Here is a 16,236-nt window from a genome sequence, read left to right as displayed (position 1 = left end):
AAACTACCAATAGAGTGGTAGAAGTCAGAGAGTAAAGATGCATCCTTCAGAACTGCGTGAAGCGTTGAAGTGATTGCCTCTAAAATTTTGTCTCCAACATTCCAATTCAATATGCGATTGAAGTAGTCCTGTGTCCTAGAAGATGACGAGACAAGGGTCTCAACAACAATAGGGCATGTTCATGGGCTTATATCAGCACTGTTCCCTACATAAAGAACTTGAAGTGTCCTCAGCACTTCATAAGTTTCCTCTAGGCTTCCAAAAGATCCATCGATCGGAGCAAACAGTTTCAAAGCAGCAGATCGGTGCTCATTTGACATCGGTTGGAAGAGCGCAGCCTTACAGGAAATCAACCAAACAAATAGAACCAGAAGACCGAGGTTCCTGGCCATGCCTGGCCAATCTGTGTCCACCATGCTTACTACGACAGCAGCAGCAAGTAATTGGTCTGCTTCATCAAGCATCAGATACTATACTTCACTTGTCTTAATTTTTTTTGAGCATTTCCTCATCTATCTTGTAGGCTACATCGGAATAAGCCACTAAAGCACTTCCAGGTTGCCCGCGTGCTTCATGTATAAGACCTTCAATATGCAGTGTAGCAGCAGGATATCGCTTCACTGCTCTGGCTTTCTCCAAGCATATTGCGCCAAGTTTCAACTTTGCCTTCATTCTTAGCAGTGGACCCTAGTCGCACTTGGCAGTTTCATCGAAAGCTGCATCAATAACAACTTCAGCCTCTGATATCTCTGTTGAGCAAATAAAATTAAAGCCAGCAACCTCCACCCTTTTAATATCGATCCCCCTGTCGCATCAATAATTGAGTTATACTGTGCAGCCCAGCTATAGAAAAATCATTCTATCCACCCACAAGACCATTCCTAGCACACCCAAAAAAATTCTATCTTCGTTCTTTTTTTAACCAAGAAACGACAAATTTAACTTACTATCCCGTGAATCTCCTATCACAGCAAGGCCCTTAACTACCTGTTATGATAGCATATATACCACTCAACATATTTCTCAAGTTCACTTCAGGAGGCCTCTTAAATTGAGGCACAAGAACCCTTTCCTCCGGTGGCAGTCTACACAGAAGGAGGGTAATCTTCTTCATAATGAATGTCATCGGTCGGTTTATCAAGGTTAGAAAGCGAAGAATATGAAACACGTCCTTCATCCATGCATGCAGTAGCAATTTGAAGAGGCTCACTGTTGTTGTTCTCAGTAGTAGAAAAATAAAATAACATACAAAAAAAAAAATTCTATCAATCCCGCATCCCCAAAAAAATTCCATCTCGGAATTCATACATACAAGCCAGAATTCCAGCAATTGTGCAATGTTTCTCTGTTTTACAGAACAAAGAACTTCCGTCCCCAATTTTCGAGCAGCATTGTTGTTGCTCAAGCCCTTGGAGCCCCATCAACCCCATGGAACAACCGATTTGACCTAAAATTCGATGGCGTTTCAGAAGCTTACCCCCAAATGCGTTGAAGTTGGTTCCCCACTGGACTCTCGAGAGCGAGTTTGAGAGTGAGAGTGAGAATCCGGAAGCCAAAGCCCACCGGATTTGTTTCCGTTGGTGCCTCCTCTTTTTCGGTGGCGAATAACAACCCTTTGGGGCTTCGCCGCTTGGAGATTATCCGAGACAGAGGGCTCTCGGATTTTTTTTCCCAATTTCGGATGTCTCCTATTCGGATTTTTCTTGCATCCCTTGAGAAAGGGTTTTTTGAAGTAGAACCCAAATTTACCATTACCGATGAGGTGTTTGCAGTATAAGCCTCCAATTTTGGATTTCCAAGGGCTCGAAAAATTAAATTTGTCTGGCCCATCGCTGGACTTCCCTACGTGGAGATGTTGAAAATTTCTGAAGCTTGGCCTTTTTGCCCGTCCGAGAGAGTGTCTGCTGCCTCTCGTTCAGTGCTTATTTCGTGCTATGAGATGGTGAAATTCTCTAGCCCTTGGCCTTTCTGCCCATTCAAGACAGCGTCTTGAGCGACTATGGCAGCAAATTTCTCTATTGCAGAAAATTTAATGGAAGATGCACGCCATCTTTCGTCAAATGCTCTACACCAAGTACGTATTTCTTCCAATTGATCGTGCATGGCAATCCATTTTTTTTGGGACATAGAATTGCTCATTGTGTTCCTGCTCTGATACCAGTTGTTATGGTCCCAGATCTGACACATGGATTCATAAGGAGGAAGAAGAGAAAGACGAAAATCAAGCCAAAGGAAAGCTTGAAAACCCTAGGTTCGTTGAGGAGAACACACACTCTTGAGCTTGTTGAGGAGAACTCAAAATCCTGTTTACTCTAAATTAATGTTTGCCTTTATCATTACACTCTTATCCCCCTTAAATACGGTTCACCCTTACAATGTTTAAGATAAAATATTACAAAAATACCCTTATAAATTAAATATTTCAAAAATACCCATATGGCCAATTAATTATTTAACTGAAATAAAATAAAGTAAATTAAATAAAAATTATTAAATTAATAATATTATTGCGTGCTTAACACTGCCTTATTATCTCGTGATGATGGATTTAGAAATCAGAACTCCTTTTTTGTTTTAAATTATAGTAAACAAAAGTTGAGTTGATATCTTCTTACAGTTAATTAAGGACTTTTGTTAAGCGTATACTGTCATACAATGTTTTCATAAGTCTTTAGACATTACTAGGTGAAGTTGTGTTCTATTTTAAATTTCAGATTTTTTTTATATACTAATTTTCCGTTTATTTAACTGTTTAGCAGTTTTTTATAATTGGTAATTTGATAAATAAACATAATACTCATATTTATTAAAGGTCCATAGGGAAATGGAATAAAAAATGCTATGAGAATTATACACAAGAAAACTTATCCTTAAGTTCATATACAGTTTACACTAGCAAGTTCAATAGGAATTAACTTTCAAAACAAACTCTAGTGGATTGGATAGATGTATGTATACTACTAGACATGGTTTAGCATGAGCTACCAGGGGCTTGACGTCGTGGCAACATGGAGGGGCACGCTCGTGCATTTTCCCTTTCAAAACCAATAAAAACGAATGAATAATTCCAAACAAATTTATTTGAGCTGCTAAATAAACTAGTAGTTCGCTTAAAAATTTTGGAGACCTACAAACTTCATATTGAAGCTTGGAATATTCAAACATTTGTTTTTGTTCAAACATTCTAGTTTTGTTGTATATTTTGCTTTGGGCTTTGTTCATATAGATCCTTGTGTTCGAATATTTCATCTTCAGTTGAGGCTCATATTCTAGAACTTTTTTCAAGCAATCTCCTTTGTTCGAATACTTCTTTCTCTTCCAAGTCTTTTGTTATGAACTTTTTGTTGAACTACTTCTCTACAAAGTCTTTTTCCGGTGAGTTTTATTCAAATATTGACCTTTGCTCGAACCTTCTTTTTTCCATTGAACTTTCTATTAGAATGATTTGTCTGAATATTCTAATTTCGTTCGAACATTTTTTTTATCTTGGGTCTTTTATTTGATGTCCTTTGTTCAAACATTTCCTTTCTACTTCTAATACACTTCCTGTAGAGAGTTTGTTCAAACATTTCGATTTCTTCAAACGGTGAGTGGTAACGATATTCAAATTAAAGTGTTCCACTAAAACATTTTTTCCAAACAGTGTAATCTTGGAGGTGTTTGTTGTCGTCAAAACATTATTGAATGAAGATTTTAAGATCATTTTCTTCTCATTAGTAAAACATTTTAGCATTAATAAAAGTGTGATTTCATACAAACAAACAGATGAATGCCACAATCCGACCCTACATGGCCTATCATGAAGACTACCCTATGATCCCCACTCTCACATGCTTCAAGTTGTTTGTTATCATAAAAATACAGCAATACTTGCAAAGGTTTTTTAACTTAAAAAGTGTTATGTTCAAACATTCTTTCAAAACTCAATCTTCAAGTTATTTGTTATCATCAAAGAATGAAAATTGTGACACCAATATCATATTTATTAGCAAAAGATTTTAGCATTAATAAGAGAGTGATTTCATTTAAACAGACAAACCCCACGGTCTCACTCCCACATGGTAGGCCATGAAGACCACACTATGATCCTGCTCTCACATAGTCGGGCCAATACCACACATAATGGAAGCATTTAACAAATTTACATCATTAATAACTTGTAAATGAATTATTAGCAAACATATATGATCCACCTTAAGTACATATGTTGATTTTGACCTAAGCAGGAGGAAGAAGAATATGCAAAGGAGGTGTCCCACGACAAATAAGACCTTGAAAAATCGTCAAACAACAACAGAACAAAAGAAAACCTGGAGAAGAGGTTACATCTATCATTTGACAACAGAATGTAGATAATGGTAAATTCCAATGCCACTAAGGGATGAAGTTAGAAGAAGGGGAGGAAAACAACAAAATTAATGTCTTCCCAACAAGGAAAACCCTTTATACCTGAAATATCAACACCCACACCCAAACACCCCCTAATCAAGGTTCCAGAAAGGCGAATGTACCTGCCAAGTAAAAAAACTATGGAAAAAGCTGGGTCAATACCTCAGGAAGAGTTGGGTGGCTAGAGTGAGTCGGAGAATACCGACGGTGGTTACTTCGCTGAAAGCAAAGGCAAGTTTATAAAAAAATAGATGAATTAACATTGAAGTCAAAGTAATCTAAAAATTGTAATATATTAATAAATTAATACATAAAAGGTAAAAATTCCTTCATAAAATGTGTTTACTCTTCATATAATAATAACTGTTATGCCAAGAGAAGAGAAACAATCAAGCAGCTCCCAATTAAGCAGACACTTAAAGATGCTCCTCCCAAGCAGAAGTACCATTAAATTGTAAAGGAAATCCGAACTTATTTGTCTCTCAACACGACATAGCTGGGTCCATTTGTCTTCTGAATTTTAGATATTCTTTTCAAGATGTCCGCAAAAGCCTTTTTGTCCTGCAACATCGTTCTCCAAGTTAAATCAAGGACAACATAATAAGTGCATAGAGATGACGTTTGAAAAATCAAATGATCTCATGTGGATGACCATTAACTCCAAAAAAGTCGGCCCGAGTTACTTGCACAAAAAGAAAGTCATAGACATGAGGGTATTTTACATGAAATTGGTGAAATGAACAAACTTGTGCCTACCTCTGATGATCTCAGTCTAGCCTTGAATTTATCAACAAGATTTTGTGTTGTCACTGGGGCCTTTTGCAACAGTACAGCCCTAATTTCTTCCTCAGTCACAGGAGCCACTGATGTTGCAGGCCCGTTAGTTGAAGATGATGAAGAAACTTTTGGAGGTGCCCCACTTTTAGAAGCGGAAGAAGGTTCTTCTTTAATTGATGAAGTCTTAGAGTCCTGAAACTAGTTTTCCCCAGACAAACCGATGGAAAACAGTACAGCACCAAATATGCTTCCAAAAATTATTACTCATTTTAAAAGGATCAGCAGAAAGCAAAACAGAAAAGGTAATAGGTTTCCCATGAGAAGAAAATTACATACATGTTGAGGCTTCACCTTTTTGGCAGGTGAGCCACTGGATGATTTCATATCATCACTATTAGCTTTCCTCTTTGTCTTTGCTGACTTAGATTGTGAAGGAGTTCCTCGAGAAGAACCAGCGACTGAAGTTTTGACAGGGCTGTTGTCAACAGGTTCTTCTTTAGGTGCATCTTTCTGTTTCATTTTAGGAGCTAGCACAGGTGACAAGCCTTCCTCCTCATCTACCTGCACACCCAAGCAAAAGAGCAAAGTCAATTAAAATGGATCAAACAGGTGACTTAATTTCACTAGGTTTTGAATACCGGTCATCTCATTACATTAAGAAATCATCAGTATGGGCATCAAGCTTACAGGATCAATTGACAAGTACAATTGATTTTATTGAATATATTCCAGTTATGTTCATTTAATATTTTCTAAAGTAACTAAAGAATTGAAATAAGAATATGAGGTGTGATAAGAGTATTCTACTAGATAGAAGAGCCCTATCTTCTAATGCCATACATATGTACTAAAAAATATTATTAAACTTGGATATTTAATCTTTATTTTTTTAACAAAAATGAAAGTCCTTGAAACAAAATGGCAACTGCAGTTTAGTGTCAGCAGTTAAAGAATTTACGTCATCATCCTCATCATCATCTTCTGCTTCAGATTCACTCAAGCCTGCTGCTTTACCAAGCAACTTTTTCAGCTCCTTCCCTGATTTGCTCAGCTTTGTACCCTCCTCTTCATTACCATCTTCTTCATCCTCCTCATCCTGCACGCATGAAAGAAAAATTTTACAGAAGAAGACAAATTAAGAAAACTCAAGTGACCACCAATTATGAAATCAGGCACTATAGAATATAAATGAAGATGCATATGAAGTAAAAACAGATGAAGGAAGTTAAATAAAATCACACTAGGTAATCTATTCACAAATATAAATTTTAAAAATAATAACATATTGGTGAGAATAATCTCAAATAGTTTCTAAAAAAACAAAAAAAAACTGTGGTTATAGTTGGGAAAAGACCTTCTAACTTTGGTTAGTAATCATCAAATGAGCCTGACCTTATTTTAACAAAGCACTACACAAAGTTGTCATTCAATTCTACCTGCTTGATTTCTGGTGGTGCAGGAACTTCTGGAGCAAAATCTTCTCTCTCCTCCGGGTCATTTGCTACACCTTCATCATCATCAGTAAATATTTCTACATGCTCCCAATCATCACCTAAGAAGAGCTCATGACATTGACACATCAGATAGAAAAATTTTATCCTCAGGTCATACAACTAATGAATAAAAGTTAATCACCTGAGGTTCCACACTACATGTTCATTCCAGTACCATCTGAACAGAAGTAGGCATGGCAACTAACAAGATTCCAAACTCAACATTTCATATGGAAATTAAAATTAAAACTAAAACTAAAAAAAAAGCTTTATGTGTCTGAAGCAAATCTACATTCCAATAAGCTGCATACAACATTGTATGCCCTTCCTAAGGTGGTTTGAAATGGAAAAAAATGGATAAAATAGATGATTAATGGAAACGTCAATCACTAAAAGTTCTCAAGCATATATGATGTCTAGTTTGATAAGGGAAGTACCAAACCAGATGGAGTAGTCACCAAAAAGAAATTTTGATGGTCTATAACATTCTAAGAAGAAACCTGTTAGAGCTTTTTTCTTTAATGAAATATTTAGTAGCATATTCTATGGCCTAAAGTCTTGCACCAGCCATACTTTTACTATAATTAAGTAGATTCTTCATTAGATTACATAAGAAAATTATCTTTCCAGCCATCATAAATGTCAAAGTTTTCTTTCTCAGTGTTCAACGAGTTTCAAAATGAGTCTTCTCTATAATAAGAAGATATGTAAAGACCAATTCCTATTATACCCAATGTTTTCCAACCCGGGATTTGGACCCGACCCATGTTTTTCAAAATCCGGGTGGGGTCAGCCAAGTTAGGTCGGCTCAACCCAAGTTCAGTGTTGGACTCAGGGCAGGTCGGAGTAGATTTGCCCAAAACAGAAGGGGCAAGTCCGACCCCAAACCCAACCCTACCCCATTAAAATCCAGGTTGACCTGGCCAAGTTGGGGGTTGATCTGTCAAAAAAACAAACACTTGGCAAGGTCCCCCGCGGGCCTTCTACAGCCTAGTGACCTACCAAAGATGGTTTGGGAGGATTTGACCATGGACTTTATTGAAGGGTTGCCAAAGTCAGAAGGTGTTGATACTATTATGGTGGTGGTGGATAGGTTGAGCAAGTATACTCATTTTTTGGGGTTGTGGCACCCATTTACAGCCAAAACCGTGGCTGATGTATTTGTGAGACAGGTGATTAGATTGCATGGGGTACCCAAGTCTATTATTTCGGATCGGGACAAGGTGTTCATGAGTCATATCTGGCAGGAACTCTTCCATCTCCAAGGGACTGATTTGCGACACAGCACCACCTACCAGCCTCAAACCGATGGTCAATCTGAAGTGGTTAACAGGTGTTTGGAAACCTATCTTCGATGTTTCGCTTTTGATAGGCCAAAAACTTGGGCGAAATGGTTGGCATGGGGCAGAATATTGGTATAATACCAGCTTCCATTCCTCTACGGGTACCACTCCATTCCGAGTCTTATACGGACGTGACCCCCCATCCTTATTGCACTATAAGTCCGGGACAACTACCGTTTTTGAAGTCGAACAGATGTTAAAAGAGGAAAGGGATGCGTATCTTGATGATTTGAAGATGCAATTACTGCAGACTCATAAGAGAATGAAGTCCATGGCTGATCTTAAACAGAGGGATGAAGAGTTTCAGGTGGGGGAGCGTGTGTTTGTAAAACTCAGGCCCTACCGGCAACGCTCTTTGGCCACTCGGCGCAATGAGAAGTTGGCAGCCCATTTTTATGGCCCTTTTGAGGTGGTGTCCCGAGTTGGACGAGTTGCTTACAAACTGCAACTTCCACAAGAGTCTTCTGTGCATCCGGTGTTTCATGTCTCCCAACTTCGTCGAGCAAAAGGTATATCGCATTCATCTTCAATTCTTCCTCCACAATTGAATGCTGAGTTAGAAATGTTGGTTGAACCTGCTGCCATATTGAATATACGCACAGTGGAGAAAAATGGACAGCAACAGTTAGAGGTTTTGGTGCAATGGAAGGACCTGCCCAAGTTTGAAGCCACTTGGGAGGATTTTGAGGCAATGAGGCAACAGTTTCCTACTTTTCACCTTGAGGACAAGGTGAAAGTTTGGGCCGGGGGTAATGATAGACCCCAAATCAGTGTTACTTACTCTAGAAGGAATAAACAGCACTTGGGAAAATAATTAGAGGGTGATTAATGTGGTCAAGGGCATTTTGGGATTTTCCAATTTAATTACGTTCATTAGGGTATTTAGCGGGAGAACAGAGGAAGAGGAAGGGTCGTCGTTTTGAGTATTCGGAGGAGCGTGGCTCAGGGAGAGTACTGGTTTCTCGAATACCAGGGTTATCGGTGACTATTTCCAGCGAGTCTTACATCGATTTCGACAGAGGAGTTCCTGTTTCTTGTCGTGGGTCATATTCGCATCAGGAGTCATATCTATCGGGCGTCTTCTCGTCGATTTGGGTGATTTCGGCAAGGAAGGGAAGGGTCGTCGTTCCTTCTTTCATTTGTTTTGCTTGAAAAAATTTTATTCCTGTTTCGGGGTATATCATTGACCTAGCAGGTCTAAAACCATTATTATACCACACCATTTCATTCTCGCCAGTAAAGAAAATTTTAAATTATTTCAGAACATTTCAAGTCTGCTGCAAAGCCTGCTGGACTCCCCTTGACCCCTCGGCTCCCTTCTAAGGCTTCTTAGCACCCTGTCATTGAGCGATTGGAAGGGCGTTTGGCCTCCTGGAAAAGGAAATTCTTTTCAAAAGTTGTAAACCGGTTCTGAATAAATCCTGTTTACATGGAATTCCCAACTACTTTTTGTCCATGTTCCATTGTCCTCCGTCAATCAGGAACAGAATTGAGCTTCTAAAAAGAAGATTCCTTTGGGGAGGGCCAAATGGGGAGAAAAAATATCATCTAGTAAAATGGGAGGAGGTTTGCAAACCAAAATCTCTTGGTGGTTTGGATATTCAGGTTACTACCACTACAAATTCTGCACTTCTCTTTAAATGGATCTGGAAATTCAATCTCTATCCTGCCTTAATTTGGAGAGCTCTTGTTGCGGCAAAAACTAACAAGCATTCAGGCTTGTGGACAGAGGGGGGACGATTCTATTCTGTCTCCCTTGCTTGGAAAAAAATCGTCAGACTTCTTCCTGAATTCAAAAAGGCAGTAAAATGCTACATCGGAAATGGTACCTCAACAAAATTCTGGAATGATTGGTGAACTGGCCAATCTTGCCTCAAAATTAGCCATGAAGCAATCTCTAGCCTTTCAGTTAATTTTGATGCCTTCATCTTTGACATCTGGTCAGACAGTAGAGATTGGAATTTAAACCTTAGAAGACATCTCTCTGATCTTAAAGCCATTTTGGCCTCCAATCTCCTTGAAAGCCTTCCCGCAATGAAGCCCAACAACACAGATGATACTTTAATTTGAACATCAAGCTCAAAAGTATCTTTCTCCACTACCTCTGCCTACAACTTCCTATGCAACACGTCCATAGCCCATCCAAAACACCCTGCGGCCTCAACCTGGAACCTCCTCACCCTGCCACATGAAAAAAATTTCATTTGGACCGCCCGCAGAAATAAAATCCTTACCTCTGATTCTTTAATCCGAAGGGGTACCCAAATCCAGGACCCACTTTGCCCTTTCTGTAAAGTTGCTCCAGAAACAGCCAACCACGTTCTCCTATCATGCTAGTTTGCCCATTCAGTTTGGACCTCTCTCTTTTAAATAAAATTGGGCTCCAATACTGTGTTGCTGCAATCTATTAGTTACTATCCTCTCACTTATTGATTCCAGATTCCCAAAGTTAGGAAAAATGATTATATCGTGTTTTATTGGTCATATCCTATGGGTACTATAGAAAGAAATAAATAGGAGGAAATTCAAATTCAAATCCTCCCCAATTGAAGTTCTGACTGAACAAATATCGGGACAAGTATCTATTTGGCTCCTTAACTAAAAAAAATTCAGAAACTTTAGCTACACCAACTTCAGGGAAAATTGGCAGTTAGTTGCAGGTCTCTCTCAGCCCTCTCCCACCGGTCATGGCTATTTGGACCCCAACACTTCAAGCTTAACTTTGATGGGAATGCTCTCAGTTGCCCTGGTCCTGCAGACTACGGAGGAGTTATACACAATGCAAATATCGATCTCCTCTTCTCTTAGGAAGGACCCCTTGGAAACTCTGATTCCACAACAGCTGAATTATCGGGACTGCTAAACAGAATCAAAAAAATTTCAAATCATCTCTCGGGTCCACTCTGCATTGAAGGCGACTCAAAGGTGGTCATCAACTGGTGTGCAAAATCCATTAAGCCCCCATGGCATCACTGGGATATGCATTCGAAAATTTGTAATTTAATTTCTCATTTGAATTATAATTTTAAGTACATTCCCCGCTCTGCCAATCATTGGTAGACACCCAGGCCAAGGCGGGCATTTCACTCCAACACTTTGTTGAGGAGGAAAGCCCTCCGACCTAGGTTTGTTTGTACTTACTCTTCTCTTTTAATCTATTACACACTCCTTCAAAAAAAAAAAAATACTTATCTTAAAAATGCTCCGTTCCAAAAACACAACAAAACAACCGACAAAAAGAATATTCTGCAAAGAGTTTAAATGTTTCCAATAGACATCTTTCATGGTTTCAAACTTTTAAAACTTCCTTTGGGCTGGATGGACAGAAAGATGGTCGAGCAAATGAACAAAGAAGTAATAGTACTCAACCATAATCACTAGCAAAAATTACTGGACATAAAGTAGAAGAAGTACAACCAGACTAGGTATTCACCTTTTTCAACATCATCATCATCATGATCAAAATCCCCTCCTCTTGGACCTTCTTCATCACCATCAAGACCCTTTTTGTTGAGTCCCAGCCTATCTTTCCTTGCATGTTCTTCCTCCTCATCTTCCTCTCCTTGATCTGAAGCAGCAGCTTCATTATCATCAGGTTTGCCCTTTCGGCGGGGCTCCTTCTCAGCACCATCCTTGCTGAGATCAATCTTCTCAACTTCACCAAATGCAGCTGCACCATTATTTGCTGCCTTCATCATCCACCGCTCATAACCATCTGCTGTTTTCCTCCGGTTCTTCATCTTCTCCTCAGCTTCTTCAAGAGTAAGTTGCTTATACTGGGCGACTTTGTTAAAGTTGTACCTACAGTCAAAATGCATCTAATCATACGCTAACAATCTCTTCATTTTGCAAGCTTAACAAGAATAAGTTGCAATATGTGATGAAGGGCCAATACTGTGAGTTGGCATCAAAACTCTTTTGTTTGTTTCTATTAGGAAAATTCTATACAAATTCATCAAGTTACTGTTTAAGTTACATTATAATCTAAATTTGAGGAAAACAGAAACATTAACATCCAGAAGCATCACTTATCAGATGTGCTCATATAGTCAGGCTGCTCCATTTCCTTCTCTTTCTTGATTGTTTTCAATGCATCCATTCATTCTTTTTCAAAGAAAAAAATCGAAAACATAAAAAAATAATAATAATAAACAAATAATAATCAATTTATGCATACCAGGAACCAGCTGGAATAGCAAGAAACTCCTTCCCCTGCATCATTAACAGGTAATAGTTTGCAGATGGAGCACCCTCCAGATGACCCTGGTACTGACCCTGCCCAGTCTCATCCTCCAATGCCCAGGGTTTATTCTTATACTTCTCCTATTTGATGTACATTGGAGACACACCAATTAGTTCTATTGTAATTACAAAGGCAAATTAAAAATATAAATAAGAAATGAAGAGCAAATGAGAAGTTCCAAAAAAAAAACTCTCCAGCATCCTTAGGGCAAACTACTTGCAAATCAAGTTGCAGTCAACAATTGAAATTCCTAGTAGCTCAAGGTTTCAACAAATTAATTTTCTTATTGTGAAAGAAGCCATATGTTAGAGTCTAAGCCAAGTCTCATAGAGGAGGAAGTCTCATAAGAAGAGCAAGCTCAAAGCAGCAGGGTGTAATTGGAAGATGGTACTTTGCTTTAAGTATAATTCCCAGTACAATAAGTTTTTCATGAATAGAATATGTGAGAGAAATATAGTACATGTTCTTTCACTTTCTCTCTTTTCTCTCTCTCACAATTTTTCCACTCCTTTACTCTCGTTCTTTGATTTTTCACACACATCATACACAATCAGACAACAAAATGACACAAAATTAACTTTAAGAAAACTTCATTGATTTTTTATCTGCAGTATTCCTAATGTGCAGTCAATTCCTAAGATGTCTGGTATTAAAGCTCATACCAAAGTAGTTAAAAGTAAAATAAAAGAAAAAAGAACCAACTTGAAGAGATGTCTGCAAATCAAGAACAAAAGCTTCAAACAGTATTGGTAAACTAACCTTGATAACCTACCACCTCTAAGGCTTCCAATCTAACGTAGCCTAGAATAATTCGTGCCACCCTCAAACCAAATGATATGGTCTTGAATTAGCTGTGAACGAGATAGTTGAGAAAAGAAAACCTCGCTTATACATCTAAGACCCGTCCAGCATAAAAAAGATAATTGCCACATGATTTTAATAAACACCAATTATAGATTGCAACCTTTCTGAAGTCCAATCATTCTCAATCTGGAAGAATCAATTTCTGAAACTAAAATTTACCCGCAAAGTATCAGTTACTTGACGCCCCTGAAGTCCTTCTTTCCGAAGTGACCACTTATTTTCAGCACTTCTCTTCTTCGAAAATGTTGGCAGACCCGCAGGAAATCGTGCAATAGAGTAAGCCTTATCCGTGTTCGTATTAATTCGGACATTGTATTCCTATAGAATAAGATGAATAACAATCAGTCTCAAAAAAACCTATTTAAAAAGAATACACGCAGTCAAATCTAGACAGAGAAGAAAACAGACTCTAATCAATCGAGTGATTTGAGCTCCACACTCATAACATTTGGCATGGATTTCTGCCTTTTTCTTTCCGCATGACAAACACAGCGTCATGTGTTTGCAGTTGCTCCCGTAAAGGTCAGATGTTGAACCACAGCCGCCACAAGACGGCTTTAGAATCAGATCAAATGACATTTTCTGATCCCCAAATAGCAAAAAGTAAAATAAAATATCAGAGAAACAATAACAGGGACAAGTTCACTGGATCAAAAAACAGAGACGCTTTAAATCAAACAGATTGAAGGAATAATCGAAGAAACCACGTTTTTCGATTAAAATGCCTGATGAAGTTAATAGACTTCCTCAAAATTGAATTCAATCACTCACCGCGGGGGAGAAGCCGGACTCCCGTGCCCGTACAAGAGTACTGTATACGACTATCGAGTGTCTACCGAAATCTGAATTGGAGGAGAGCCAGAAGGCGACGGATCAGAAGTTCAAAAGTTATAAGGTCGGAATTTTGATACAAGAAATGCCCCATGCGAACTTCTTTGTACTGATAATTATGGCCCCGGAACCCGGATATTTTGCACATGTACTGAATTATTTATTTATTTATCTCATGAGAAAGCGAAAATAAAAACCTCTACACCAAACGGCGGCGGGCTGGGTATCCCGACCCGACCCGCTCAACGGTGAGAAGGTTTTTATTTAGAAAAACTCACATTGGAGTCTAAGGGTAGCCTAAAAATCTAATACGTGGGTCTAAATGATAATATAAAATGTAGAAGAATGGGATAAGTTCTTGAACACTATTTTACAGCCTAACAAAGTTAGCCTTTTTTATATTGTAATTCCACTCGTATTTCTTGCCCTAGAGTTGAAAGATTCCACTATCAAAAGTTAAACAACATCTACTTCAGTAGACTTCAAAAGGTCCAATTTAACTACTCAAACCTTCGAGTGCAAATTTATGTGGACCCAAAGCAAAAACTCATTGAAGTAATGTTGCTAAGAACAAGTATTTACACGAAGAGGGAACATAAAGACTTGAAGATATGGAGTCTTGAGTGTCATAGAAAACTCAAGAACTCTAGCTATGTAAGGGGATAACTGTTCAAAATGTATAGCTATATAGCGTGATCGGAGGAAACTGTATAGCGTGATTGTTTCCTCCGATCCCGTGATTATATTCTTGATTCTATTCCTTGATTTTAGGATCTAAATTGATCTTAAAATCAACTTGTAATGTATTATAAATAGCCTCCTAAACGGAGAAGAATAAACTCATCGGAAAACCATTCGTTCAATCTCTGTTATTATTTTCGGTTCTCTGTTTTTACATGGTATCAGAGCAGGAGAATTATCCTCTCTTTTTCGTTGCAGAAATTTGGAGCTAAGTGCTCCTGTAATCGCCGAAGGAGGAAGCCGGAGGAAGGAAAAAAAATCCGTCGGAGTTGTAGAACTCTGTTTTTTTTTTTTCTGCAACTCCATATTCCGGCTGTCCCGACGCCAAAAGAACGTCGCCGACGCCGACGACGGCACCACCACCCTGTTCCGACTGAAGCTGACGCTCCGCTTCCGTTTCCGAAGAGGAAGGCTGACGTTGTCGACGACGAAGACTGCCGTTGCCGAAGATGAAGGCTATCGTTGCCAAAGACGAAGCGTTTTACGTAGTCGGAATCACGTCGCCGACGAGTGCTGACGATCGCCGACGAGCGCCGACGACGGCACCACCACCCTGTTCCGACTGAAGCCGACGCTCCGCTGCCGTTGCTGAAAAAGAAGGTTGCCGTTGCTGAAGATGACGGTATTTATGTTTTAACTTAAGGCACTGTTCATTTATTTTTCTGTCGACCCAGACCGACGGGTCGACCGAATCGAACTGAACCAGTCTAAAGCCGAACCGGATCGGACCAGCACTGGAGCGGACCAGAATTGAATCCGCCCAGATCGTACCGAACTGGACTAGATCGAACTGGACCAGACTGAACCGAACCGGACCGGATTAAAAAAAAAAAAATCAGATCGATGGCCACCACTACAGGCGCATCCACTGACCTTATCCCATCACCACAGATTATAGTCCACCAAGATAATTCTGCATTTCCAACTGGAATTATCCTCGATGAGACCAATTATTCCTTATGGTCCCAACTCATGGAGATGCGAATTGGCGCACGCAACAAAGCTGGATACCTCACCGGCGAAACAAAAAAACCAGCATCTGGTGATGCTAATCTTGGAGCATGGATTACTGAAAATCAAAGAGTCAAAAGTTGGCTTATTGACTCCATGAGTCCATTGCTCATGCAGCGATTTATTAGCCTCTCCACTGCCAAGGAGATATGGGAAGCAATATCAAAAACATTCTATGATGGCTCCGATGAAACTTGTATATTTGAGCTAAACCAGAGATCTTTTTCTACCAAACAAAATGGTAGACCGTTATCCACATACGACAATGAACTGGTTGCTATTTTCCAAGAGATTGATCATCGAACTATATCTCAGGAAGGAACAGTCGAAGGGCTAATCCAGTTGCACTCTGCAATGGCTAGGCTTCGGGTTCATATTTTTCTCAGTGGGCTTGACTCCGAATTTGATCAAGTTCGTGAAGAAATTTTGCGAAAAGATCCCAAACTTGATTTGGAAAGTACATATGCCTATGTCAGACGCGAATATCAACAGAGACAGACAATGGGGAGCTATCGCCCAGTCTCCAAGAACTCGACGATGTTGG

General features: G+C 39.2%; 1 protein-coding gene across 1 annotated transcript; it reads right to left on the bottom strand.

The window, feature by feature from the left end:
• Positions 1 to 4,687: 4,687 nt before the first annotated feature.
• On the bottom strand, positions 4,688 to 14,062 carry LOC137941268 (transcription initiation factor IIF subunit alpha-like). The gene is made up of 10 exons (XM_068786602.1): positions 13,881 to 14,062; positions 13,518 to 13,691; positions 13,269 to 13,427; positions 12,180 to 12,325; positions 11,436 to 11,803; positions 6,603 to 6,718; positions 6,125 to 6,262; positions 5,503 to 5,727; positions 5,146 to 5,364; positions 4,688 to 4,950 (listed from the first exon to the last, which is right to left on the bottom strand). The coding sequence occupies exons 2-10, from the start codon at positions 13,686 to 13,688 to the stop codon at positions 4,861 to 4,863; spliced, it is 1,632 nt and encodes a 543-aa protein (XP_068642703.1). The 5' UTR covers positions 13,689 to 13,691; positions 13,881 to 14,062; the 3' UTR covers positions 4,688 to 4,860.
• Positions 14,063 to 16,236: the final 2,174 nt, after the last annotated feature.

Source organism: Aristolochia californica, unplaced genomic scaffold (assembly GCF_029961685.1).
Source record: "Aristolochia californica isolate CCGP_79_NKW_82.1479 unplaced genomic scaffold, dmAriCali1.0.hap1 SCAF_10, whole genome shotgun sequence".
Taxonomy (NCBI): domain Eukaryota; kingdom Viridiplantae; phylum Streptophyta; class Magnoliopsida; order Piperales; family Aristolochiaceae; genus Aristolochia; species Aristolochia californica.
This window is presented reverse-complemented; position numbering and strand designations above follow the sequence as displayed.